We start from the raw sequence: 25,519 nt of genomic DNA, 5'->3' as shown, positions 1-25,519 counted from the left end.
TATCCACTGAAAATATATATCAGGACGGAAGTCGGTTTGAGAACCTACCAAAAGTCGATCAGGCAACATTAAGCACGCTCATTCGTGCAGCACTGATCTACTCATCTAGATTTCCGATATTGCGGCGTCATGGTATCGCGTACAAGTGAATCACGTGGCCATGGACATAATAACCATGGGGATTTAAATATTGTCTTTCTCAAATCACACCGCTTAGATGCCGACTTCCCCTATACGAAGTTACTGTGCAGGTATTGTTTTTCGTGTTGTGATCGCAAATGATTATATGAAAGCTATCGCTACCTATTTATGACACCATCAAATTGAATAGGTCACAAGCCACTCGATATAAAAATTAGTTGATGTTCAATACACTACAATGCCATTCCGTTGTCAGTGTTACGCTAGTGGAGTCGAATTTCCTTATACTGTATACCCGAATATAATAATTTAAGAGCAAAATTGTTACTCTCGTCGTATGTACTGAATTTGAGCACCAAATCAAATTCCAGGAAAGAGCCTACGTACTATTTTATCATGTGGGGATCAAACTTCGCCTTCCCTATAGCCACTTTAATTCAGTCAGAGTCTCATTATAGTCCGCTATCGCCATTAGAAATCCCTTGCCCGAATCGACATCATATTTGACTTTCGAGAAAATTGGAACTACAATCTGAGCCCATTCAAAATATGCAAATCCGAAATTAAATAGCAATTTAGATCGAAAATCTTATTCATATTGCAATACAACGGTGGTTAAGAAGTGGCCACGATTCAAATAGCGTGTTTTGAAGCTGTATAGTAGGCTATGCCTTGAGCGTGTAGTACGTATAGGGATGGTGTGAACCTCTGAAAGGTTCAGGTTTGTGTGAACGCGGACCTTTTTGAGAGGTTCTGTGTGAACGCGAACGTGAACCTCATGACGTCATATTGTCAATTCCAACCCTACATTTCAGTAAATTGATAGCATATATTAACGTACATTGTACAATGTACACGATACCTAGCGACGACTCGGACCACATAATGCTACAATGGTAGTACATATTTACGTTTTAAACGTCGCAAAATGTATCAACTGGGATCAAATGATATAATAATCCCATAAAATCAATATCTTCCGTCGCTTTGCGACAATTTCGACACAGAAGTAGGGGAATATAAGCTTACGCCATAACGGTGTAGGCCAGAGCGGACATTGTATTCGGAGTCTGAGCATTGCTACGTGGATATTGGGCAGAGTGTAAAACGGGTTTCAATACTTGCTACTGATATTACCCTATGAACAAGTTATACACCAGTAGCCAACATCCCAATCACACGTATTTGGTATTTATGATACAATAAACACATGAAGTCAAGATTGACCCCGTACGCCTGCTAGATTTTTTACATGAGACATTAACATCAATTTCACTGACTACCTAATTGTAGTGTATTTCGCTCTTAATGTTGTACGATTGGGGGTAAAGCTCACAGCAGAGAGTCACCGAATATTCCAGTAAACTTGGAACAAATGAAGTCAAATTTTTAAGATTGTCAAGGTGCGTGCTCGTTTAGTGTTGATTCTTTTCATGTTACCGGTGTCACACATATAGTGGCCCGCGGTTGAAATGCAATAAGTCTCAACCAAAGATGTTATAATGAACTGAAAATTGTAATATATGAAAAGGGTGCACAGTGCAGAACCTACCAAGATTAGTTTGTGAACGTGAACCTTTAAATTTTCGAGGTTCACAAGCAGAACGCGAACGTGAACCTCACGTTCACACCATCCCCAGTAGAAAGTATCCGTTGCTAGCTGTATGGTAGATTCCTATGGTACTGAGATATATTGCGTACGGCAATGACTATAGCATATACAATTTGCCAAAACAGTACAGTTTCATGATAATTGTAATCGGGATGATAACGCCAGAAGGCAGTAATGTGAAACGAAAGAACCGCGCTTACAGGAAGTCTCTTATCCGCTCGGTTACAATATACTGGTTTACATTGGCAAACCACAAACATTGCGTACGTCTGAATGCGAATGAGCGCTGAAGAGTGAACACTGTGAACTTGAGAATGACAGAAAGTCTTGCATTCGATTTTGGTGTAGGCTACATAATTTACCGATACTGCCATATAAAGTCCCATTATTGGTAAGCATACAACCATACAGTAAAAACAATGCTGACTTTTTTCTAAGGGAATGACTCAACAACCCGCAGACTAGTATAAGCACTAAGCAGTAAGCAGTCTATCTCGTACGATCCCTGCTATAGCCTGCATACTGTACTGCCCGCACTGCATTTCATCACATACGTTTAGCAACACGACTTCCAGCTGCTTTTCTCCTTTCGAAGTATCGAGCTGTACGTGAGCGTATATATGGTATATATATCTGTCTTTTCCCACGTGCATCGCTGGCTTAAATTGTGCTACAGCCGCTGGCGAAATTAATCCTAGTTTTCGTGCTGGTATTTTGAACGAAGATCATGTGTCCTGCCTATCGGTTACGATTAGGCCAAATAGGATTTTGTGGATGGCGGATCGAGACTGGAATCAATATAGGATAAGACACGCTTTCAACCCATGAATATGAATAGTGATATAAGCGACCTCCGTCTTGAGAATCATGGTTTGCAGTTGCAGGTAATCAGGCCCATTTATTAGTGCAATTGCGACTGTTGTGGTAGTACGGGTACGTCGTGTACAGCGGCAGAAAGTTGGAGTTCGTCGTGTACACGGAAGATGTTGGAGTTCGATTTCGAAACCCCGTCCTTCTGAAATGACAATTCTATCTCCAATGTGTGGACACTGTACAGGTACACGCTAATTTGTGAATAAGCAGCTGGTATCAAGCTGTTCCATTTCCACCGACCAATGCGCCGACACTTGCCAAGGGGAACCTCGCATTTTTTAATTGTTATCGGAAAGGAAATGGCAGAAGTTGCCATCAATGTTCATTGTAATGTTTTTGTTTTGTGGGAACATTATTTTCATAATGATTTTGTTCTTTTAACCCTCTGTGGATGCGCAATTCAGTTTGAGCACCAGTAATCTATAGCAATGTATTAGATGTGTAGCTAGATGTATATTGTGATAGATTTTTGTTTTAGTGACTCGAGCGAAAATTTAGTGTTTAGCGACGGCTTGTGGATCAGCGTAAGTGTTCCGCATGTTAGATAACGTTGAGAACCACTGTTGAATAAGCTATTTGCGGATACGCTCCGAGTCTGCTAATTCGGAAATTTCCTGTCTGACCTTGGGGAATACTTCATATAGAACTGTTCTGGCTAGAGTTGGTATACAAGTCTTGCGCTAACATAAATCTAAATCGCTATGGAGCTCCTGTTTTTAGAGCTGGGGAGCATTTTTGCCGGCAAAACGCTTTGCATAGTAGCCTACAACCTTTCAAGGGATCGCACCATCCGGGTTTGACAATATAGCTCACGCGCTAGATTTCACTAAATCCGTAGCAACCATGTCTGGTTAAAGTACCGGCTGCAGAATGATCAAAATTTCTGTTGGGCTCACGTAGGGATTTTGTAATCAGCGGTGAATAATTTACGACCGGCAGGACATGCGAATGCTTGCCAATGCATAATCGATCGAGCACTCTAAATCCAAATCGGAAATTTGCAGCAGGATCATGCCCAGTCAACGCTACCGACTACAGTACAAGCAGTATCCAGGACTGTAACAGCACTTCGTCAGGCCACCCTGGAAACGCTGGTCTTGGGTCCCCATGAAGTGATAAACCAAACTACAGGTTATTGGCAGCTACTAAACATAAGTGGCGCGCGAACGAATGTAGCCTATATATATACACCACAGACGGATTGCAAAGTGTCTGAAACTCTTTGAACGTCTCTGCGTACAACATATCTTAGCTCCTAAGCTAACGCGTAGGTTAAGTTCGCATTTTGAAGTTCTCACTGGATATTATACAATCATGCACGCTACCTCTGCAGCGGTTACCCATGTGCCTCATTATGACGATTATTTCGGCTGAAATTACTCTTGGTCTGTTTGATACGAACTCATATTACACTATGCATAGTTTAGGCCTATTTAAATGGGAAACAAAAATTTCTATTGATATAAATTGATGGCAATGAAAATGCACAAATCATCAATGGATTTTCAGATTGAAATGAAGAACCGCTGCTTCCATTGTGCAAAATACAGTGTTGTAACTACAGTTATTTTCGTTTGTAAATTAACTGATAGTGGCAAAGCGTGTCTAATTTCAGCAATCGCAAAAGTATCTTGCTCTTATTCAATCTGTCACTACTCGACTGGAGTCATTAGAATTTTAACCCTGCCCTGCTTGTTAGTGACAGCAACTACAACCGTCGCTTCCTCTGACGTACGTAGCTTGTGCTACTACATCGAAGTGAATTGAAGTGTCTATACGTTGAAGTGTGCTTGTGATGATGTTGACACAGAAATGTCGACCAGACTATATATAGTGCGCGTTGCTTTTGCCACATGGAAGATACTTTTCTGATTATACCTATTCCATTGCTCATTGTGGGAATATTGCGGATTGAACTCTACTTCAAGGATATGTCGCTTCCACTAGTGCGTTGCTTGTGCTACACTTTTCTGATGCTGATTTATAAGTACAACCGGTCTAGTTGCAACGTTCTCACGGCGGGAAGAAAGTACCTCTATTAAATTTCTCGTTGATCATAGAACTCTTAATGGCGAGACTTTATGGATTTAATACTCGAAATACCAGTTTATCGCTAATGCACTCAAATCGTCACGATTATCACTCGATTCTGATGCTATTGATCGAATAACTTGCATATCTTAAACGAATCTGTATATATGACATTTATAAGCTATGCGACTTCAACTAAATACGTTTGTATCGAAGTCATTGTTTCTGCGTGGCCGTGTGAATCCTGCCGATTGTAGGCGCAGAAGCCTGTCTAACAGGTTATCTATGCGGATGATAAAATCGGAGAAATTCAAACACGGATTCCATGACTTAAATAACAACCGACGAACGGAATAGAGATAATACTAACGTAGAAATGACGAAGGTGAGTAAGGAATGAACATAAGTGAGTAAGATTTATAATTTATTTTGCGACAACGTAAATAACCAACAATTGGTGGTTCGCAGACGCTATATATAGCAATGAGACCAGCCTATCTGAAAAGGCTTGATAACAAATGATTACTAAAATAAGGTATAAGAAAACAAGTGCGTAATCTCAAACAGTCATCACGTCAATGTGATGCTTTTTGGGACCAACAAAACTTAGTAGTATTTTTTTATTCCCAAGGCAACTTCGAATTCGCTGCTGCATGGAGTCGGCATCATGACAGACCCTTGTCAGCAGGGTTGTAATGATTCGACTTGATTCTGACTCGAGTCGCGATTTTCTGATCAGTCGACTTGACTCTAGTCATTTTCTCAAATTGTGGAAATGACTCGACTTGACTCGAATCATTCTGTGTATTGATACGACTTGGACTCACACCCTTGCGCATGACTCGAACCAAGTCATATGACTCGAGTCTCAGATGGCCAAGACCGACATTTCATTGTAATTTCGAAGACAAATAAAGTAATCACGCTGTTGGTATTTCACCTATTGGTACTGGTACGTGAAAATGCGACCAGTAACTCTAAAAGCGAGGAAAATTACTCTATTTTAAGAGCGAACCATTCAATATCACCAAAATGAGATGAAAAAGTGGGTTTAAAGAGACTTGAACTCGAAACTGAGCAGTCAACGCAATGACTTGAACACGGAATCGAGTCATATTGCCATGACTCGGGCTGGATCCTCTGCTCGCTGACTTGGACTCGGATTCGACTCGGTGGTGAATTAAAAATAACTCGACTTGACTCGAGTCAATACTATGAAAGTGAGATTGATTTGTGACTTGGTTAGAACCCTGCTTGACAGAGTAAAAAATGTTCCTCCACTGGCGTCCTTATCAGGATGCAAATCGATAAATACGCTATCCTAATATATACCCTCCTCGACGGGATCGATTCTACGCTATAACGATCATAGCCTTTCGCATTGGAAATTCTCCTTCCTAGCTATCGAGGTACTTCCCACATAATTGTGTTGTCTGGCTTGATCCGGTAGGCAGGTCTAGTACATTAATTATTATGGGGATATACCATATGCTGTAGTGCAGTGGTTCTCAACCTTTTTGTGTTCGCGGACCCCTTTCGGACCGTCATGGACTCCGCGGACCCCCCACGAAGTTTTAGTCCAAATTTAGCTCAATTATCGTGCAATCGTCATCTGTCTTGTGCAAAATGATAACTGTATAGTGTATACCCTTAGTGATAAACATCACCAAAATCACTTTTCTTGAAAATGAGATCATACTATTCATGTAGAAACTGGGTTGACTTCTATTATTTCTAAGCGACTTCTGCAATTTCTTGAAATAGGTGGTCGTGTCTTGAAAATCCGCGCCTTCGATTTTACATGAACGAGTGCCAAAAATACATTTCCACAAATATAGATAGTGGCGAATGTAATTATAACGCGGAACGCTTCCAACGACACATTTGGGTATATGATCGCAACAAATATATGGCACCAAAATTGACAAACAATTTTTTAATGATCAAATAACGTCAAGCCTGGTCATTTTTATCTAGCAGCTTATCTTGAAGTTATTATGAAAAAATGGTTATGTATCACAGGAGAAAGTGAATTTTTGTAAATATTTCGAAGTCGCCGTGATTGACCTTACTCATCCAACTTTTCTTTCCAACAATCCCCAACAAAACATCTCTAAACAGCAAAATGTTTGAATCAGTGGGCTAATGGCAATTTAGCAATTAAAATGAGTCTGTACTGTAGAATATTTCATCTCAGACGGCCATTCTGTGTATGTGAGTTCGGAAGTTTTACTAGTAATGAAGCGAAACTGCCTTGTGATTTTCCGAATTAAAAAAAATACAAATTAGGTTATCAAATATTTTGAGGCTTCGCGGACCTTCTGAAAATGCTTCACGGACCCCCAGGGGTCCGCGGACCCCTGGTTGAGAACCACTGCTGTGGTCTTTACTGTTTTCGCGTACCACTCCATGAAGGCACAAGAAGGTGGTACACATGAAGATAATCCACTACCACCTTGCTGGTATATATCTCCATACAGTACTGGCATGTAGTCCTGGTTCTCAGTATGATCACATAGTGATCTGTAGACATCATGTACTTAGCGAGTTACGTCTTTGCAGCGATTGCGCTGAAATGGTTTGCGGTATTGTAGACTGGGGGCGTATGGTTGGATGGGTGCTCGGATTGAATGAATTTTAAACATAGTTTTACTACAAAATTACGACTAAGGTCAAAGGTATCTGAATTTTCTCCCCTAGAAGTCACCCTGTCACCTCCCATACATAGTCGCAGCCATTGGCGCCTTCATCTACCACATAATTGACATATGTTTATGAATGACGATCCATATTCCTCATGCTTTCAGGTACAAGTGTGCATTCGCTTCAAGAAAATGTGGTCACGAACGCTGAACACTATCATGGAATTTACTGGGGACTAGATTGGTCGAACAACAAAACATTGGGAACTAATGCAGTATATGCCCGCTTTACTCGTGTGTATACTTGACGTCATTCATCATGATTCCCCATGATCATTTAATTCAATTACCTTCTTTTATCACTTAAACCCCTATTTCTTTTTTTTTCTTTTTCTCTCGTTTTTCCACACGAGCTTAAAATGTGCTGACTCAGCATTTTTTCTAGTTACGAGGTTTCGGTTTTTTCCGTTTACTCCCATTATAGGTTTTTTTTTGTCCGTTTACCCGTCTTATAATACTTAGTTACACTCTGCCAATATGTATTTACAATTTTTGTATGACTGTTGGTGGTATAGGGCCTTCACACAATACCACATTTTTCACGTTTGATTGCAGCAGTAATAGCCCTTCATTTCTTATCTCTGCTGCTTTCATGCAAATTACCACATTACGTTTTTTGCTTTTCTTCGTTATCGTTTTGCTCAAATGAATGAATCTCCTTTTCATTCGTTCAATGCCTTTAGACATTATCTGTCTTGCATTGTTTTCAGTCGTCATGTGGTACAATACCTCGTTACCTTCATATTTACAATATTGAGGAGGCTTCCCTTGTGTATGCCCGTGGGCAGCCGCCAATCCATTTTCTGAGACAATTGCCCTGTCGCACCTTTTCATGACGTCTTTTAATTCTTCCATTTTCATTTCCACCCCGGTCTTTATTTTAATGATTTCACAAATATCTTCCCAGGGATGGTACCCATCCACCGATTTGTCACAAGGCTCATGTCGACAATGGGCCATCAATTTGTGCTGTATTTTCTCCGGTCGAGGCATTTTCTGCTGGTCTTGAACGCTTTTTTTCTTGGGAATCGTCGCCCAAACATGTGGATCTTCTTCTCCCGCTGCCATTTCCATCCAATATGATCGAGACAATCCATCTGACGTGAATACTTGCATCGTGCTTAAATGAATTACCTCGTTTATTTGGAATCCTGCGAGATGATTGAGCCACCTCTGAATAAGGGGTTTTGGGCTTGGGTGTTTTGCCTTGTCCGTCATTCTTTTGAGAAGTCCAAATACCCCAGTATTGTCAGTAATTATTGTAAAGGGTAAGGCTCTCAACATTGACTGCCATTTTTCGACCGAATCCTTTAAGGCTTTCAATTCCTTTGTGCACGGATCATAGGCTTTTGCCGCTGGAGTTACCCATTTCTGGCTGTAATAAGCAATTGGGTAGACCTTTTCGAAAGGCGGTTTACATCCTTTTTCCGTCTGGAAAATGATTGACCCAAACCCAACATCTGAGGCGTCTGTTTCCACAAAAATGGGAAGATTTGGATCTAGATGGTACAAGACCTTAGTATCATCAAGGGCTGCTTGTGCCATTTTGAAATCCTGCAGTAATTCATCGGTCCATAACACAGGCGTCATTCGTCCTTGTGTCGCAGGGACCTTGCCTGTTAGCGCATCGAATTTAGCCAGCTTCAAACTTAACTCAGGTATATGCTCCGAGATATAGCGAAGCGCGCCAATCCACCCCCTTAACTCGTACACATTATGGGGTGGTGAGAGTTCGCGTAAAGCCCTTATTCTTTCGGGCTGAACCTCAATTTCCTTCCCCGTCAAGGTTGCCCCCAAAAGGTTCACCCTCCGTTTTCCAATGAAACATTTATTGATGCTAACTGTTAGTTTCATTTTGGCAAGCTGTTCAAATACCATGCGTAGCAGCAATAAGTGGTCTTCTACAGTTTTTGTGCTGAGGAAAATATCGTCTATGTAGGCCTCCATAGGCGTCGCATTTTCCTCGTCTGCTCTGCCAACCTGTTTCATGTGTTGTTGGTATTTTTCCGTGATAGGTTTCACCACGCATTCCTGCATATTCGCGCTCCAAAGAGCCACAGCGGTTTTAAGCCCCATCGGCATTTTACGCCATCTTACATGCATCCCTTTGATGGCTATACCCATATATTGTTTAGATCTTTCCGTTACATCCATGTGGAAATAGGCCTTCTTCAAATCAAGGAGAGAAAGCACTTCTCTGCCTTGGGCGAGCTGCTTTACGTCCGGTACAAGAGGTGGAGGTACTTCTATCGATTTTATGGCCGCATTAAGGGGTTGGAGATTCTGTACTACTCTCCATGCTTGCTTCCATCCGTCCTCCTGTTTTTGTCTCTCATTCATTTTCTGGGGGACCACAAAGATAGCCAACTTCCATTCGGCAAAACCTCTTTCGATAACGCCCAAGTCCAGGAAGTTGTCTACTGCTTCTTTCAATGCTTTCGCCTGGCCCTCCCCCTTCAGATTATAAGGCCCAGACACAAATGGTTTCGTCGAAGGATCTTTAAGCTCGATGTCGCATTTGTACTTCATGGTTTGCGGGCCGCCAAGGTGGCTCCGCAGGTCCTCGAGCTCGGACGCAAATGGTGCGTAGATGGCTTTCCAGACATCATCAGAGATAATGGTATTTTCTGGAGACGTCAGATCAGGAGGTTTGTATGGGAGTTTGGCCAACGCTACCGATTGTGCGCAAAGATTTTCGAGCTCCGTCTTGACTCGTGGGTGAGTGTCTTTCTGTAAAACATACGTAGTGACTGGTCCAGCCATAGGCTGGTTTGAGATTCGTGATGACCGGATTGTTGGTGTTGGTGGAGAGAGAGCGAGGTCCTTCGATGTAGGCCTCTGGTCTCGGCGCGTGCCCGCACCTACCGCCACGCCGACGGACTCATTTTCCGCCGGGGACCCTTTTTCTGGGGAGACGTGCATCCTAAAATCCCCAGACTCCTTGTCGGACATCTCCGGATGTGTATCCGGTTGACCGGCAATTGCTGCTTCATTTGAACCTTCTGGGAAAGTACTCATTACTGTGGCTGTCGTCATGCAGCTATGGGCCGAATCATTAAGGTTATTCGGACAAGTGCATCCACGCAAGCATTTAGGACCAGTTTTCTCGTGCAGGTCCAACTTTACGCCAGCGGGGATTCCACGCTCGACGTCTTCATTTACGGTGTCAGCAGGAATTCCTGTCTCAACACCTATAGATTCCCATGGGTTATGTGTGACGCTAGTTGCTAACTTCAACTCGTCACTCGCACCGGTGGTCATTTCCATCTCGGTACTCGCGCCAGCGGCAATTTTCCGCTTCACGCTACTTTGATTTGCAGCATCCATCAACCCATCGTCGGTTACAGTGTAGCTAATACTGCTTCCGACTTTGGTTCCGTTACTCTGATCACAAAGATTCTCTTCAAGTAGTGATACTAAAGACAACTCCACATTTGCGTTAGACGGGGTTTTGAATTCAGCAGTGATGCCTGGTAATTGTTGGACTTCCTCAATCCATTTCAGCCCTATGATATTAAGTGGGACTCCTGATCCGGTCACAAATGGAACAGACAGCCCATCAAAATCAATCACTACAAAGGAGTCCACTTGGGACGAGCCGCCTATTCCAGTCAATTCCATATCTATTGGTTGACGTTCCTCCCAGCTTTGTGGGTATTTAGTTATAATTACGTTTTTCATTATTAAATTGGGGATGCTCCCCGTGTCAGCTAGGAATTTTGTACCAGTTGCTGTATCAACCAAATACAACAATTGGCTACCAAACAATTCCGTAAAATCGGGCTGTAGAGGGTCATCCGGCATATCAAGAAATGTAAATAAAGGTAAAGAAGAGTTATGTAAAGTTTTTATGTGTTGAAATATCAATTTGTCTGGGAGCTGATTCACCGGATCAATCAGCACCCCATGGCGTTTTTTGAAAGTCGTACACCTTGATTTAGCTCATCGTCTGTCCAATATGAAGCATCATAACGACGCGGGCGTTCATGATATTGAGGTTTCGCCCAGGCCACTTGGATATTTCCCCCAGAGGAACGTGCAGGTGGTCCATGAGGACCCCATTGATCCCTGTCATGCCAGTGGGTTCTATCTCGACTTTTTGGCCGGGTATCGTAATAAGCTTCGCATAGAGCGGTTCTTTGCACGAAAGAAGGGGAGCCATGTAAAGCAAGATACCGGTCCAGACCTTCAATTGTCTGAATCCCATTTCTCTCAAGAAAAGGTTTCCAATTACGTTCTGCCGATGCCTTTACATGAGGCGGTACGGGTCTCGCTCGCCCCCTAATTATCCACCCTAATTCCTCATCTTTGGCAAGGACCTTATCGTTTAACCAAAGTATGAATTTAGCCACGCAATTACGGGATTGATGTCCCGGGGCCTTGCAGTAATAACAAACGGACAGCGATTGTCCCTGAGTGGGATTTAGATACAAGCCTAAAGGAGCGAAAATATTTGGATTTCCAAGAAAATTGTATTGCTCACCTTGGCTGTCAGCAATGTTGCGGGCTTCCTGGCTGCTAGACGGAGTAATCTGTGAGCTGTCAGTACCCATCCCGGAATCTTGTGTGTTCGCCATTCGCGGACTTCGGTTCGAGGTTCCTGGTCCTTGACTAGCACGTGAAGATCTTGTTATTCTCGTTGGCTGTTCGTTAGGTCCCGTTGATGCCGTACGCCCATTCTGTTGTTGTACTGGCCTGGCCCTTGAGTATTGTCCTCGTCTACCAGGTCCATTACCGTTCATGATGTGAGTAGGGGGTCGATTAATGCGAGCATTACGCTGTGGATTACGACGTCGTATCGGAACCTGTCCTGTATTGTCAGGTTGGCGTGGTGGGGTCACTCTAGGTGGTCCAGGAGGTGTTGACCCCCCAAAGTTATTCAGCGGTTGCAGGGGCGAGGGTGGTTGTATCACCGGCGGTGGGGTTACACCAGGTGGAGGAGGAGTATTGAGTTGACCGTCCTCGCTTCCATGAGTGGGATAACTGTGCACTATTTGTCCCGCAGGTTGAACATTATAAATGTGTACAGGTGGCAAGGACGGTTTCGTATCACGTACTTCTTTTGTTTCCTGATACCTGGGGCGCGTCTCTTGTTCGTCCAGAAACTCGGAGTTCCAAACAAGTTGTAGTTCCTCCGCAACGTCCCGCCAAGTTTTATCCTCTTCCCAGCCTCGCAACATCAGTCTAAGTGCTTCTGGAAGGCGTTGTCGTAAATTTCGGAAAAGACGTAATCCATCTGGATTATCCTCGATAAGACTATCCATGTCTATTTCTAGTTGCTTCAAAGCGCTATTCAGCCGAGGTAGCGGCTCATCCTCCCAGCGATAATTTCTGCGGAATTCTCCAATGATCTTTTCGTCATTTACCAAACCCTGGGGATTGGATAAGGAAAGAGATCGCATCACCGATTCCCATTCCGCTTCTCCCGAATTGGTATTAAAAAAATTTCCCAGTTGGGTAGCCTGTTTGTGTCGACCAGCAGCCCTCAATTTCTTCTGCAGCGCATTAGCCAAGATAACATCCACATCCGTATTTCCAGGACCGTGGCGTATTCTTCGCATCGAATTTTCCATCCACTTTAGCAGTGGCATGTCTCCAGGGTCCATCATAAGCTGAAGCATTTCTTTTTCTGACTGGATTTTAGCAGATACATTAAGTAATGGGGCTGAAGCACCAGAATTCTTATGTAGCTGTTGCTGCCGTTGTCGCCTAGTCCTTCCCCCATTAACTTTTGGAGTGGAGGTAAAACGAGGCATATTTGGATAGTTCAGGTTGTTAGGTCGGCCCTCATCCGTATCTTCATCCGATAAATCTTCGGAACTTCGTGTTGGCTTCCAAATTTCCTTTATTTCTCGAGCCAATACTCGCATACGAGAATCGTAATCGTCGTCTCCGGTGTCTTCCGCGTCTTCTGTAGCATCACCCTGTTCTCTGAAAGTCACCCGTCGAGATTCTCCATCCGCACTTCCCGCTCGCCTTCGAGAATCATTTTCCTTGTTACGACGTTCCTGCCATCCTCGATACCCCATATACTTATCTAGGGGACTCTTTTTTGGTTTTGACTCCATTTGAGGCTCCCCCTTTCCGAGGTCAATCAAGAATGGATTAGTAGGTGTAAGTTTTTTTTGTTTGGCGCGTGCCCCACTTCCCACATGGAAACATGGAGCCGTTCCCCTGTCGGTATCTGACAACGCAGTCGAGCCCGAAGCTGGTAGCTTAGGATAGACGGCTGTTACAGTATGACAATCCAAACCCTTGCGAACCGTCATGGTTGGCCCAAGTTTTACGTCCCGTTTTTGCTGCTCAGTGAGAGGAACGTAAGCTGGTGGGTCATCTTCCGGTGCACTTGGAGATACTGATAAAACGGGAGATTGGATTCTATCTCGCGTAGCCTGTGCATGCGACTTTCCGAGTTCAAACTCTGACGTAAGGATGTCATTCAGCACGTCGGTGGAGACCTTCCCGCTAACTTTTGTTGTGGCATCACAAACAGCTTTGAGGTCCGCTTGAGCTTTTCGAACCTCTTTCTTTGCCTTTTCTAACCCTTTCATGGTTTCTGGCAGAGCTGTCTTTACCTCTTTCAATAGCTCTGTTTGTTCAGCCACGTCCTTAGCCAGTTGTCTTTCTTGTCGCCGAACATCTTCATGGCGTTTTTGTGTCGCTTTAAGCAAGGTAATCCCTTGTTTGAGTTCATCTGTCGCTTCTGACGACTTTTTCCTTTTGAATGCTTTCAACATCCTTCGCATAGCCCTTCCTATTGACTGGAGGAAGTACTGTTGACAGAAGGTAGTAGATCAGGTGAAGACACGTTGAAATATACTGTAGGTCCTTGTGGCGTATTCGTGGGTTGGATGTATGCAGTGGGGTTGCTGCTATTCGATCCCAAAAATACGTTCAACAGATTAGAAAGCGCTCCAGGCGATACGTGCAGATAAATTGCTGCCAATATGATTAGGAGAGATACAGATGATGAAAGCAAGGATACGACAAGTACAAGTTTTACGATAGTCGTCTTAGAAAGCATCGATTGGTCAACGTCTGAACACCGAAAGTGCCCCGTACTGGCCACCAATTTTGTTTTTAAAGTGCAGCTCCACAACGATTGTTATGCGAGTAGTCCACACTTGTTCGGGTTACTTCCTAGTAAAACGTTGCCTTTCGTTTGCTTTAGTATCTTGACGACGTCTGTAAATGGTGATTGGAGCAACAACAGTTGTAGGATTGTTTCTTCTCAAGTTGACAATGACCCTGGGGTCCAGAATTTTAATCTACCCTTATCTACTGATAATCTAGAACCTTAATACAACCAAATACTCCAATCATTAATCATGTAGACGGAATTGAGGTAACTCCATGCAAAACTTGGTTAAATTGGCATATACATCATTCATCAATTATAACACAAGGCACGGTTTAACCTATACATCATCATACACAATTAACAAACATTTTTAATACTCCAAGGTTTGTTTACGCATATAATACATGCGACGGCCTGTCCTGCCGAAAAGCAGCTCCAATCAATGCAATCATCATAACATTCGTCAGTATACTTGCGATTATAATGTTTCAATCAATTTTAATATAACATATCAACATTAAGGACGTCATGTCTTCAGTGCAATTAAAATCACTATGATCCTCTTAATCGGACCGCATGATACTACCCTTAACTAAGATGCCACTTAATACAGGCATTGCTGATTGTTCAAACAGGTTTTAGTGTTCATTATTTAGTTAATTTAATGGTATAGTTGTTCAAGATTTTATAATATTTTATATTGTTTTTCATTATTTTTCTCAATAACCATTCGCACCTAAAGCATCTAGGATTTTGTTTTGGTTAAACTAGGGGGTGATAAGGTCCCTAGGGTCCTGCTTAAAGTTAAGGGCGTAGCAGTGTATAACGCCTTATATACATACTGTAGGGATGACGAGGCCCTACAGTATTAAACATCATTTGCAGTCAACATATTAGCAATACTCAGTACAAACTGTGAAGCATTTCTGAATGTAGGTTGACCAAACCTTTTAATAAACTGTGATCGTGACGAAATCAATTCACCGTGTGACAAAAGACAATAAAATTACTCTACGCAAGACGCAATAGAGATTCTTGACCATTCTATATCCCGTAAGCCAGTTATAACAGGCATATTAACTATATCACAATATCACAAAGCAGCAGTTACGACAAAATAAACATCAAATAAACCATGAACCTTGAAACATTAAGTTATATACCTTATGCACACTGTGCAACATAAGGGATCCTGACCGTTAATACCTAGCGCTTTATATACATACATGAAAACAATAGCATTCATGAACTTGTCCATATTCATAGGACTAGGACATTTACAGTATCCTCGGGGTAAAAGGGTTCCGTAGATTCGGCTTGTTCCTTCACCCATTCATCCGTGATCAAATTTTCCATAGGATGCATTCGGGCCATATAGTTGAACCACAAAAGTTTAGCCCTTTCATAGTTTCCATAGGCCATGTCTCTTATCATTTTATGGTTTTCTAGTATTCCTTGGTAGTCAATATCTAGGGGCTTCTCATCCGAAAGGGTTTCTTTAATTCGTTTGAAAAAACATTTCAATCCAAGTTTGATATATTTGGGTGGGGTCCTTGACCATTCGTACCATCTATGAGAGGGAGGTATTCTTGCTTCATATCGTTCTTTGAATAACCAAAAATAAAAGATCAAGTCCTGTTCCGCCACATTAGATCCAACTAGTTTGGTGACATCAACATCACCATTATCATTTATCACCACGTTATTCATTTTCAATTTTCTGAAAAATAATAATAATCCTGACAAGGGTCCATTTGGTCATACATATGGAAATGAATTCATTTCATGCAAAACTCAGCCAAATTAGCATATACATTGTCCATTAATCATAACACAAGGATACATGACCAATGGATATTCAACCCAGCAAATATACAGTCCATGAATTCATTGTTCCCAAAAATCAACATCATTATATTTCATGTTGTGTATAATTATAGCAGCTCTTACATCAGCGGGAAAAGTATCATTAAAGAGTTTTTCCGTAGTATGAATGTAAAATCCGGTTCTATCCGAACCAGGCATTCTTTCCAATACCCATCCTTCAGGTATGAGATCCGCAGCAGGGTGTAATCCAACACAGAAGACAAACCAACAAAACTTTGCATGTTCATAATTTCCGGACAGTATCATGCGGGAGATGGCTAAGTGCTTTTTATATAGTGCATCGAACAGTTTATCGGATATTCTTAGGTTACAAATCCTCAAGTAAGGTGTCATAAATGTTTCCAGTTCATCCCGTGTTGTTGCAGCCCATCTGCTGAAATCTTTGTGTTCGTATCTTTTTTCAAAGGAATCGAAGAAAACGTCAAGTTCATGCTTTACTCTAACAATTTTATCCCCCATATTTTCTTAATATAGAGAATTTTACGTTGATTATTGGACCGGAAACTTTCCTTACTAACATTTTTAACACATATAAGTATAATTACACTCCCAAAATATTCAATAATTGTGATAAGCGTACTAGGTACATAGCAATTTACTTAGCATACATATCAGTCCAGTTTATTGCCTTCTTTTGATAACTTTCGTAGTCATCCCGATACAGTCTGGCACTCTCAACATCCATTGGATCTTCTGGGTTAGGGGAAGCCAATAATGACGAAATCGAGACCAATACTTTTCCCAACGTTAAAGCAGGTGACCATTCATTTGCAAGAATGTCAATACATATGGTACCCTTACGGCTTATATTCGGATGGAAAATTTTGGTTTCGAATTTAATCTTCGGAGGTTTGAATGGATATTCCGTTGGAAATTCAACTCTCAGAAGGAATGTTCCCCTTTCATATGGTGTCTTTGATGGTCCGCGTAAAAGTGCTTGCCAAACATAGATATCCGATTCGTCCAATGGCCCCGCTTGTAAAATTAAAGGGTTCGTTTGAATTTCTTGAGCGATTTTTCGCCTTTCAAAATGTAATCTATGCTTTGCCATTCGGTGTAGATTTATATTATTCGATAAGACTTACTCACATAAAAAGAAAGGAAAAATTACCAATTCAGTCGTTTATCCATAGCATACATATTTCGTGAAAAGCCTGCAATAGTTCTGCTAGTAATGTTCCAATCTTCGTCAATATTAGCTATAGCCAACACATATCGTAGAAATACATACAAATAGTATGCAGGACTTTCTCCAAAGTTTTCTCCCACAATGCGCTTCAGTACCTTTCTGGCGCATTCCAATTGTTCCGTCACCGCATGGTCCCGGTATAACCAAACAAGAAAATCCTTCAATATATATTCCATGTCATTGGCTGTCATAGTCGGAAAGTTCTCGATTCTTTCTTTTATTCGTTCGTGTACAACTCCCATTCTTAGCCAAGCAACTCTGCTGTCAGGTATCGTAGGATATGGACACGGTCTGAACTTTTTTCGGTCCAATTCTTTCTTCTGTGGGTCTTTGGGCACATATTCATACTTTTCATAATTGACTTCCAACATATCACGATTAAAAATCAAATAAATTCCTAATGTCTTAAAACTCCTTACACAAAAACCCAAACATCATTAAACATTATACATTATTCATTATACATTATACATGGTTTTTGAAATCACGAAATATTCTATGTGACTAATTGATACAGTGGAAAATTCGAGGCAATACATATATAATTTTAGTTAATCATCTTTCAAACATTCTTTTATCCATTGTTCTGAAAAATTTTCCTTCATGGGATGCATACGAACAATATGTTGGTACCAAAGAAATTTGGCTTCCTTATAGTTTCCCAGTGTAATAATTGCAATCCGATTATGTTCCTTGATAGCAGCATGATATCCCAAAGCCTTGCCTTGCGGAGATAAAGCACTCCCGTAGACTTTGTCAACATACAGCGTCAGCATTCTGACAATGTCATTGGGTCTTGTCATAGCCCATCTTGACCATCTGTCGGAAATTTCCACATCTTCTTCATAGTATTTACAGAACATCTCAAAATAGTATTTCAAGTCACACACTGCAGATTCATGTCCCATTTGCAATAATTCTTGGTTACTTATGGTTCTTCGAGACATTCCTCTTAATCATGCAGTATAACAATTTTGGAAAAAGCGTCTTCTAAAATTGGAATAGCAACAGTTTCAAATTCTCGATCATTTAGAAGTAAGGTTGTAGAACCTGGCAAGTCCATTTGTGGTAATCTTTCCTCCAGAAATCCTTCTGGTAGATATTTATGAGCCGGGTGTAGTTTCAGAACAAGTTCAAACCATGTATATTTAGCCAGATCAAAGTCTTTCGTAACAAAAATGCGAGCAATATCACTATGGGCGTTATAAAGCTTGTCAAAAAGCTTTTCGGTCACATTTGCAAAACAATGATGAAGGTATTTCTTTACTGATTGTTTGAATTTTTCTTTCGGGGTATTTTTCCATATTTCAAAATTTTGGTGATGGTATTCCTGTTCAAATTCATCATAGTATTCATTAATTTGTTGCTTGGCTAGCGTAATTTCCCAATTCTCTAATACACTAGTCATCTTAAAATATAGTCGAATCACCATTAAATTATATGTTCCATTCTACCAGTAATTGATTTACATGCAAAAAAACCCAACTAGTAACATTAGGCATTATACATATGCATCAAAAGCATTCATGCCACAAATATAATAGTCCTGCCTGCTCCATCAAGCTCTATACACCTTTATTTTTTCCAGTATTGTTTCACCACAAATGTTGCATCTTTCAGAGTTTGTTGCACATCTTTCACAACTACATAAATGTCCACAAGGTATGAAAGTAATTTCACTTTTGTTTTTCTTGCAATTTTTGCAAAGCACAGCCTCTTGTATTTCTTTCAAACTTTGCGCGATCTCATCCACCAACATTGCTTTGGCAACAGTTGCTTCGTTCGTTTCTTTACTGTTATTCACTTCCTGATTATATTCAGGCATACTATCGCCTTGTTGTTGTGTTGTTTTCGTTGGACTGGCGGTAATTGTATTTACTGTCTCCAGTAAGTCCTGAATTATATCACCGGTAGAGAAATGATCATTAGTCTGTCTATTTATAGTTCCTTCTATTTGATCTCTCGTAAATCCCATGTCTTCCAGTTGCATCCTGTTTATGTATTGTCCAGATAACCTTGGTCGATTATGGTTTCTTCGTATCTCCTCTCGTGGTGCATCAAGACATATTGCATTCCTTATCAATGGTCGATTGAGATTGGGATGTTCATCTCTTAGTCGTAAAACGAAATCAATACCTTTCATTTGCAAAACATATTCACAACCAGGAAACCACTTTGCATGCTCTGTCCACGGCTCATCACTGTAGTTCCAGTTTTGTAATCCTCCATTGCAGTAAAAGCATTTTGCTCTGTCCGAATCCCCTAGATAATACATACCCGCTTTAGCCAATTGTTCCGCTGTTGCGAGGATCCTGGGCCATTTTTCATTAAACGAAGATATTCTTTGCTGTAACGATGTCATATGCAAATTTATCGGGTAAAGGCAAGGGAATTTTTCCACCAACTGGAGTTGTTCTTCTGGCGATGGATCCGGAGGTTCTCCCCTATTAGCAGTTAACCTTTCAATTTTTATTTTAAGTTCATTATCTGCCTGATTTCTCTCGGAGTCTGTCAATGACATGTTTCCCGCATACTCGTTATTTGCCATTTTGCATTTTGTAAAATGTCTTTTATGTTGTTCAAGGACATTATCAGTGGGTGCCCAATTTCTCAGTACTCCTGAGCATGAAAAACATTGCGCTCTGTCAAGGTTTCCTAGGTAGAAAAATCCCTGTTTTGCCAATTCCCCTACCAAGTATGGAGCAGGATAGGAAGGCCATTTGTCAAAGGTTCCTCTTCTCTCTAGTTCACTTCTCAAATTTGCTGATCGCAATGAAGTCTCATGTTCTTGGTCACAAATGTTCGCAAACACGGTTTGCGGTAAGGGACATTTTTCCTCTTTGATAGTCGATCTTTGCACTTTCCGATTAGTTTGCTGACTTCTTGTAGTAAGGTTAAGGTGGCACCTAATTTGTTCAAAAAGGAGCCTCCTTGAGTAATTTGAAATAGGCAAGTTATAACCATGTTGTCCGGTCACCATGTCACAAGTAGATTTATGCCACTTGTCATCAAAAGCATCATCTCCAGTGACCCATTTTTCCACAGATACGCCACAGCAGTAACATCTTACTCTATCTTGAAATCCTGTCCAATAGAAACCAGCAGCGGCTAGATAACTCGATATCACAGGAGTTTCTTTCGAAAAATGCTTAAACGTTGCAAGCCTGTAATGCTCAACCCGGTGATCTCCAGGTGGAATATAAATGCAATTATATCCAGGAGGGTCATGATCTCTTTTCATCAGAATGCCCATAGTTTCAATTCGGTCGTTTCTCGGTGTAATTGCTTTTGATAGAACAGGCGTTCAATATTACAGATCAAAATGTCTAAATATAACCATACCAATCCAACATTCTAGTAATAATACACAAACATTCTGTTAAAAAAAATCATTACATGAAATTTCTCAAGGTTCAAAATTAGCATTGGTTCGATAAATTCCATGGATTAGGTGTGAAATCATTATTTAATCGTCAACATGCAACAACAATTGATGGAGATGTTAATCGAAAATATAGGAATTTTCCAGATATTGATTCATTGACTGGGCTTTCTTATCTACTTTCTTCGAGTATATATATATATATGCATCCATAACAGATGTGTCAGAATCCAACAACATATATCCTTTTACTCCTAAATTGGTTTGGCTGTGCCAAATCCACTTGCAATTTGCGTCTGTAACATAAGCAAGGCTATTTGAACATATCAACAACCTTGTATAGCCCATTACTACTCCTCGTATTACTTCATATATTACTCGCCTCATACATAGGGGAGGTATTCTTCGGACAACTCCCATCAAGGTTTCCGTAATTATAGTCCATGTATTTTCATCGGGTCGTATTGTCTGTTTATTCCATACTATAAGTCGTCGTCGTCGTGATGAATCTTTCACAATGGCAGAATCTTGGGAGTCGTCAGAGTCCGTATTACTAGACGTTTCGTCCTCCGACATCCAACCATTGGATATTTCGTTACCGCATGGAAGTTGTCTCTTGTACCAATTATGTTCTTGTTCAAAAAAATTTTTTACCATCTCCATCAGCAATTTTAGACAGCCAGTATTTTTTTGTACATCCACTTTATCTAATTGACTCATCAATTTACAAAAAATAGCAGTATTATACTCCTGTACTTCAGATAGATACATTTTTTCCCTGTCAATATAACAATAATATGCAATATCAATAAAAGGATTTCAATTCAAGACTTCAATGCATTTAATTCTGGTATTTGATACATCACATGACATATATATAATACATTCCCTCACTATGATACAACAACAATATAATGCAATTATATTATTATTTCGACTCATATATGTACTTTAATAGAAACATTTCATAGATTTTCTAAGCATGTATATTATAATACATGCCTCTATTGCTTCCCTGAAGATTCAACCTCTCATGTCGGATGATATTACTCATAGTGACAAACATTGTTTCAATGTTCTAATGTCCGAAAGTTGGGATCAAGGACAATTATATCCAGAAATCGTTGAAATCTTTCTTCCAAGGCCACTCTTCTCTTCCAGAGCCACTCCTGTAAGTAATGGGGAATATGTGATCTTGATACCCCATTCAGTCTTCTAATAGCAGCTTTGAAAAAATTCCAAGACACCTCGATCAATTGTGTATTTATGCCTTCTGGGGTGACAAATTCGCGATCATGATTAACTATTGAATGTTTATAATTCATTCCCAGGCTTTCCAACTTGCGGTAACTGGCAAATGAATCAGTCCATATAGTGGATCCCTCTTTTACGTGTTTCATAATTATTTCTGATAATACAGAGGTTCTTCTCCCTTCTTCAGGTACCAATTCTGCAAACATTTCTCGCGTTTTCATATCTATTCCAGCCAAAACCCAGCGTTGGCGTATTATTCTTCCACGATTAAATTTTCTTTTGGCCACAAACGTCTCATCAATTTGAATTACATGTGATTTACCTTGTGATATTCCCCCTATTAGAGTATCTCTTCTTTCCATCTCCCCAGAGCATATCTTACGAAGTTTCTTGGTCCAATTCACCATTGTTCTCTTGCTAACGTGTGCTTCAAAAGCTATTTGTCGTTGAGATACATCTATGGTCCAAAGATAAATCATCATTACAAGTTGGGTGAGTCTTATTTTGCTTCCTTCAAATAGCGATCTTTTCCTTATGGACGTGGTAGTCCGGCACTTTGAACCCAGACACCTCCATCTATATCCATCCATAGTTCTTTTGCATTTTTCTTCATTCATTTGTTGTCCACATTTAAAACATGTTTCCTTTTGAACAAGAAGTTTCCGTGATCGCAAAAACTTTATACATTTTCGTTCACTTGATATTATACCACATCGAGCAAGATTGAATAGATTTCTTCTTTTTCTGGGTTCTTTAGTCTTCATATTTATTTAAAACTTAATTGTCTTTTCAAAAGTAGTTTCTGTATACATAAACATCGGAAAGTTAAGTTTCATGCAGGTACTTTCAAAGTCATAAATCTACAATCGGCTTCCTTTAATGATATTTCCTGCGTCTTTGCCAATGCATAAATTTGAACTTCCGGAAAGATTATCCACATTATGAGATCTCTTTCAGAATCTCCCTTTTTTAGAAATTCCCTTATTTCAGGATTTACTCTTTTTAAAATTGTTACCCAGTTTATGCAAATTTCTGCAAAAGCCATTTGTATAGGTTTTTCAGGGTAAATGCTTCCTGTATAAATTTCTTCCCACTCATTTTCAACCAGATGTTTCCCCAGCCAATGATTGTTGCATGTTGTGACACCATACTTTTGTTTCCAATATAGTAGTCGTGGATTTAATTCGTCGTACATTATATCACATAAGTGATCCGTCAGTGAATATGTTGTCAACAGAAACTTCAGCGACTTTAATCCGTTGTCTATTAGTGTTTCCTTTTGGGGTATCCAGGTCAAATGTTGTATCTCCGGATCATCACAACGCAATCCCAAACACATTTTGATACTTTTAGTAATATTTTTACCGTATTCTAATATATTAAACATCTTATTATTAGTTGAACAGGACGATACTGAATCAATACCTCAAGATTCTATATTTTCTTTAGATTTACATCAGTTCAATAGTGACTAGCCATACAATAACGGTAAATATACCTTTCGAAAGTATAGTCACACAATGGGATAAATTTTTCATCTCATTATAATATAATCTCGATTGTTTACGCACATGGGGTCTTTTGGTAGGCGTTCCATTATTATGTCTATTTAATTTTAACACCTCCAAGTCTGGTAATTTTTTCAATAGAGAATCACTAAGAAATTGAACGTGATTATAACTAAGATCAATAGTATGTAGATATTTGAACGAGATATTGGAGGACAGGGAAAAATATTGTAATTCATTATAGTACAACGTTAATCTCTCTAAATTACATAAAGATTCGAGTACTGTCATATCAAACTCAACCAGTCTATTTTCATCCAAGTGTAACGTTTCCAGTTTCCTCAGTCCTTGGAACGCCCCTTTTTCTATAGCGTTTATTGCATTTCTTGATAAATCCAGTATCCTGAGACGGCGCAAGTGAACAAATGTTCCATTCCTCAATCTTTTTATCTCATTATTGTCCAGATATAGCTTTTGCAGATTCTCCAGACTGGCAAATATCGATCCTTCCACCTCTGCCAACAAATTACTGCTTAAGTACAGACTTTCCAGTTGGTATAAGCCTGAAAAGCTTTCTTTTTCAATTCGTGTGATGTAGTTGCGCATCAAGTTTACCTCCTTGAGCTTTTCATTTTTGCAGAAGACTCCTCCTGGTATTGTTTGGATTTTATTCCAACCACAATGCAACACCTCTACTTCTTTATACTTTTCCAATTGTCCTTTGGTTATTTCCCGTAGGCAGCTGTCGTTGATGAATATCTTTACTGTGTTCCGACAAGATTTTGCCAGGTATATTTTGTCAGGATCCGGAATCCTTGTATAACTCGAATGGTCACACCAAAGTACCAAATTGCTTCCTTGCATGCATTCCGGGTATAACATGGTTCGTCTTTCATTAATTGTACATTTCTTTTGTTCTATTGTTTCCGGATAAATAGCATAACACATGCCCAGCCATAATACTAGTAGTTCCACTCGGTTCATTTTACTCCTAAATTAGATAACCCACTCTGTTCCTCTATACCTTCGAAAAAGTGTCCTTTGTAAGTCAAAATCTTATTTACATTCGTTGTCATTATTCATGATTGTTCCGGTATTATAGAGTCAATGTTCACACTTTCCCCTTCATAGGGGTAAGGATGTATTTCTATACGCCTTATCCTTTTTGTTCGCCAATGTATTGAACTTGAATAACCTTTTATTCCCAAATTATTTTGACAATTCCATTGTTCCATATGTGGCGGATCTTTACAATATTCTCTCTCCTGGTACACATTCTTTGTTATATTAGTGTTTGTAAGTTTCATCACAAGTCCTCTAATCAATTCATACAACATGACTCTTCTTCCAAAAGAGGTGTATTCTTTCGCTCTTATTTCAAATATCTCTTCTACCACATGATTGAACACATCAAAAATTTCTGAGGTTATTTCCTCATCTAGGGCTGCCTCTTCTAGGCCATTGTCTGTTTGTTTAACCCAATCCTCTCGGTCCGTAAGCAATTCCCACACTCTTTCTTTTAACTGGAATCTCTCCTCCTCGCTATCATATTCTTTCAGATTCAGTAGATCCAATTCATCATATACATCATACAAAAGAAACCAATTTGGTAGGTCGTTTTGACCTTCAATATAATCAAATTCCAACATTCCTTTTATTTTTATTTTTTATTAATACCTTAAAAATATGTACAATTTTCCATTTTCTCGGTATAGTAATTTTCAAGATTCATACAATGCCTTTAATTTTTATTCCGAACTTATATAAAGTATCCTCCATACTCATAAAGACATTTATTCATTTATTAATCACCCAGTACTTATTGGGCAATAAATCTCTCCCCCCCACAAGGGATTTTA

The 25,519-nt window shown here is 40.1% G+C and overlaps 2 protein-coding genes across 5 annotated transcripts in view; both read right to left on the bottom strand.

Annotated features, from left to right (window-relative positions):
* LOC145435023 (baculoviral IAP repeat-containing protein 2-like) overlaps positions 1 to 14,680 on the bottom strand; it is a 406,058-nt gene extending 391,378 nt beyond the window's left edge. For 3 of the 4 annotated variants that reach the window (XM_080312287.1, XM_080312289.1, XM_080312288.1), the window contains exon 1: positions 14,656 to 14,680. The gene's annotated coding sequence lies outside the window, so the exon portion shown is untranslated. The remainder of the gene's footprint in view (positions 1 to 14,655) is intronic. The other variant, XM_080312290.1, reaches the window with a different exon arrangement.
* Positions 14,681 to 18,067: 3,387 nt separating this feature from the next.
* LOC145436536 (baculoviral IAP repeat-containing protein 3-like) lies at positions 18,068 to 20,868 on the bottom strand. Its single transcript, XM_080313898.1, has 2 exons — positions 19,197 to 20,868; positions 18,068 to 18,405 (listed from the first exon to the last, which is right to left on the bottom strand). Exons 1-2 carry the CDS (start codon positions 20,767 to 20,769, stop codon positions 18,068 to 18,070), a joined length of 1,911 nt encoding a protein of 636 aa, XP_080170024.1. The 5' UTR covers positions 20,770 to 20,868.
* Between the last annotated feature and the right edge of the window lie 4,651 nt (positions 20,869 to 25,519).

Source organism: Botryllus schlosseri, chromosome 3 (genome assembly GCF_051294905.1).
Source record: "Botryllus schlosseri isolate E-star chromosome 3, Bs_hap1, whole genome shotgun sequence".
Lineage (NCBI taxonomy): Eukaryota > Metazoa > Chordata > Ascidiacea > Stolidobranchia > Styelidae > Botryllus > Botryllus schlosseri.
Note: the sequence above shows the minus strand (reverse complement) of the source record. Positions and strands in the feature narration are given on the sequence as shown.

What these genes read in the sequence shown, in the direction of transcription:
- LOC145436536 (XM_080313898.1), bottom strand. Translation starts at nt 20,769, where the DNA reads ATGGGCATTCTGATGAAAAGAGATCATGACCCTCCTGGATATAATTGC. An exon ending in AAATTGCAAGAAAAACAAAA is followed by an intron (nt 18,406 to 19,196) that starts GTGAAATTACTT and finishes ATGAATCTGCAG; the next exon opens with TGTGTGACTTGAAATACTAT.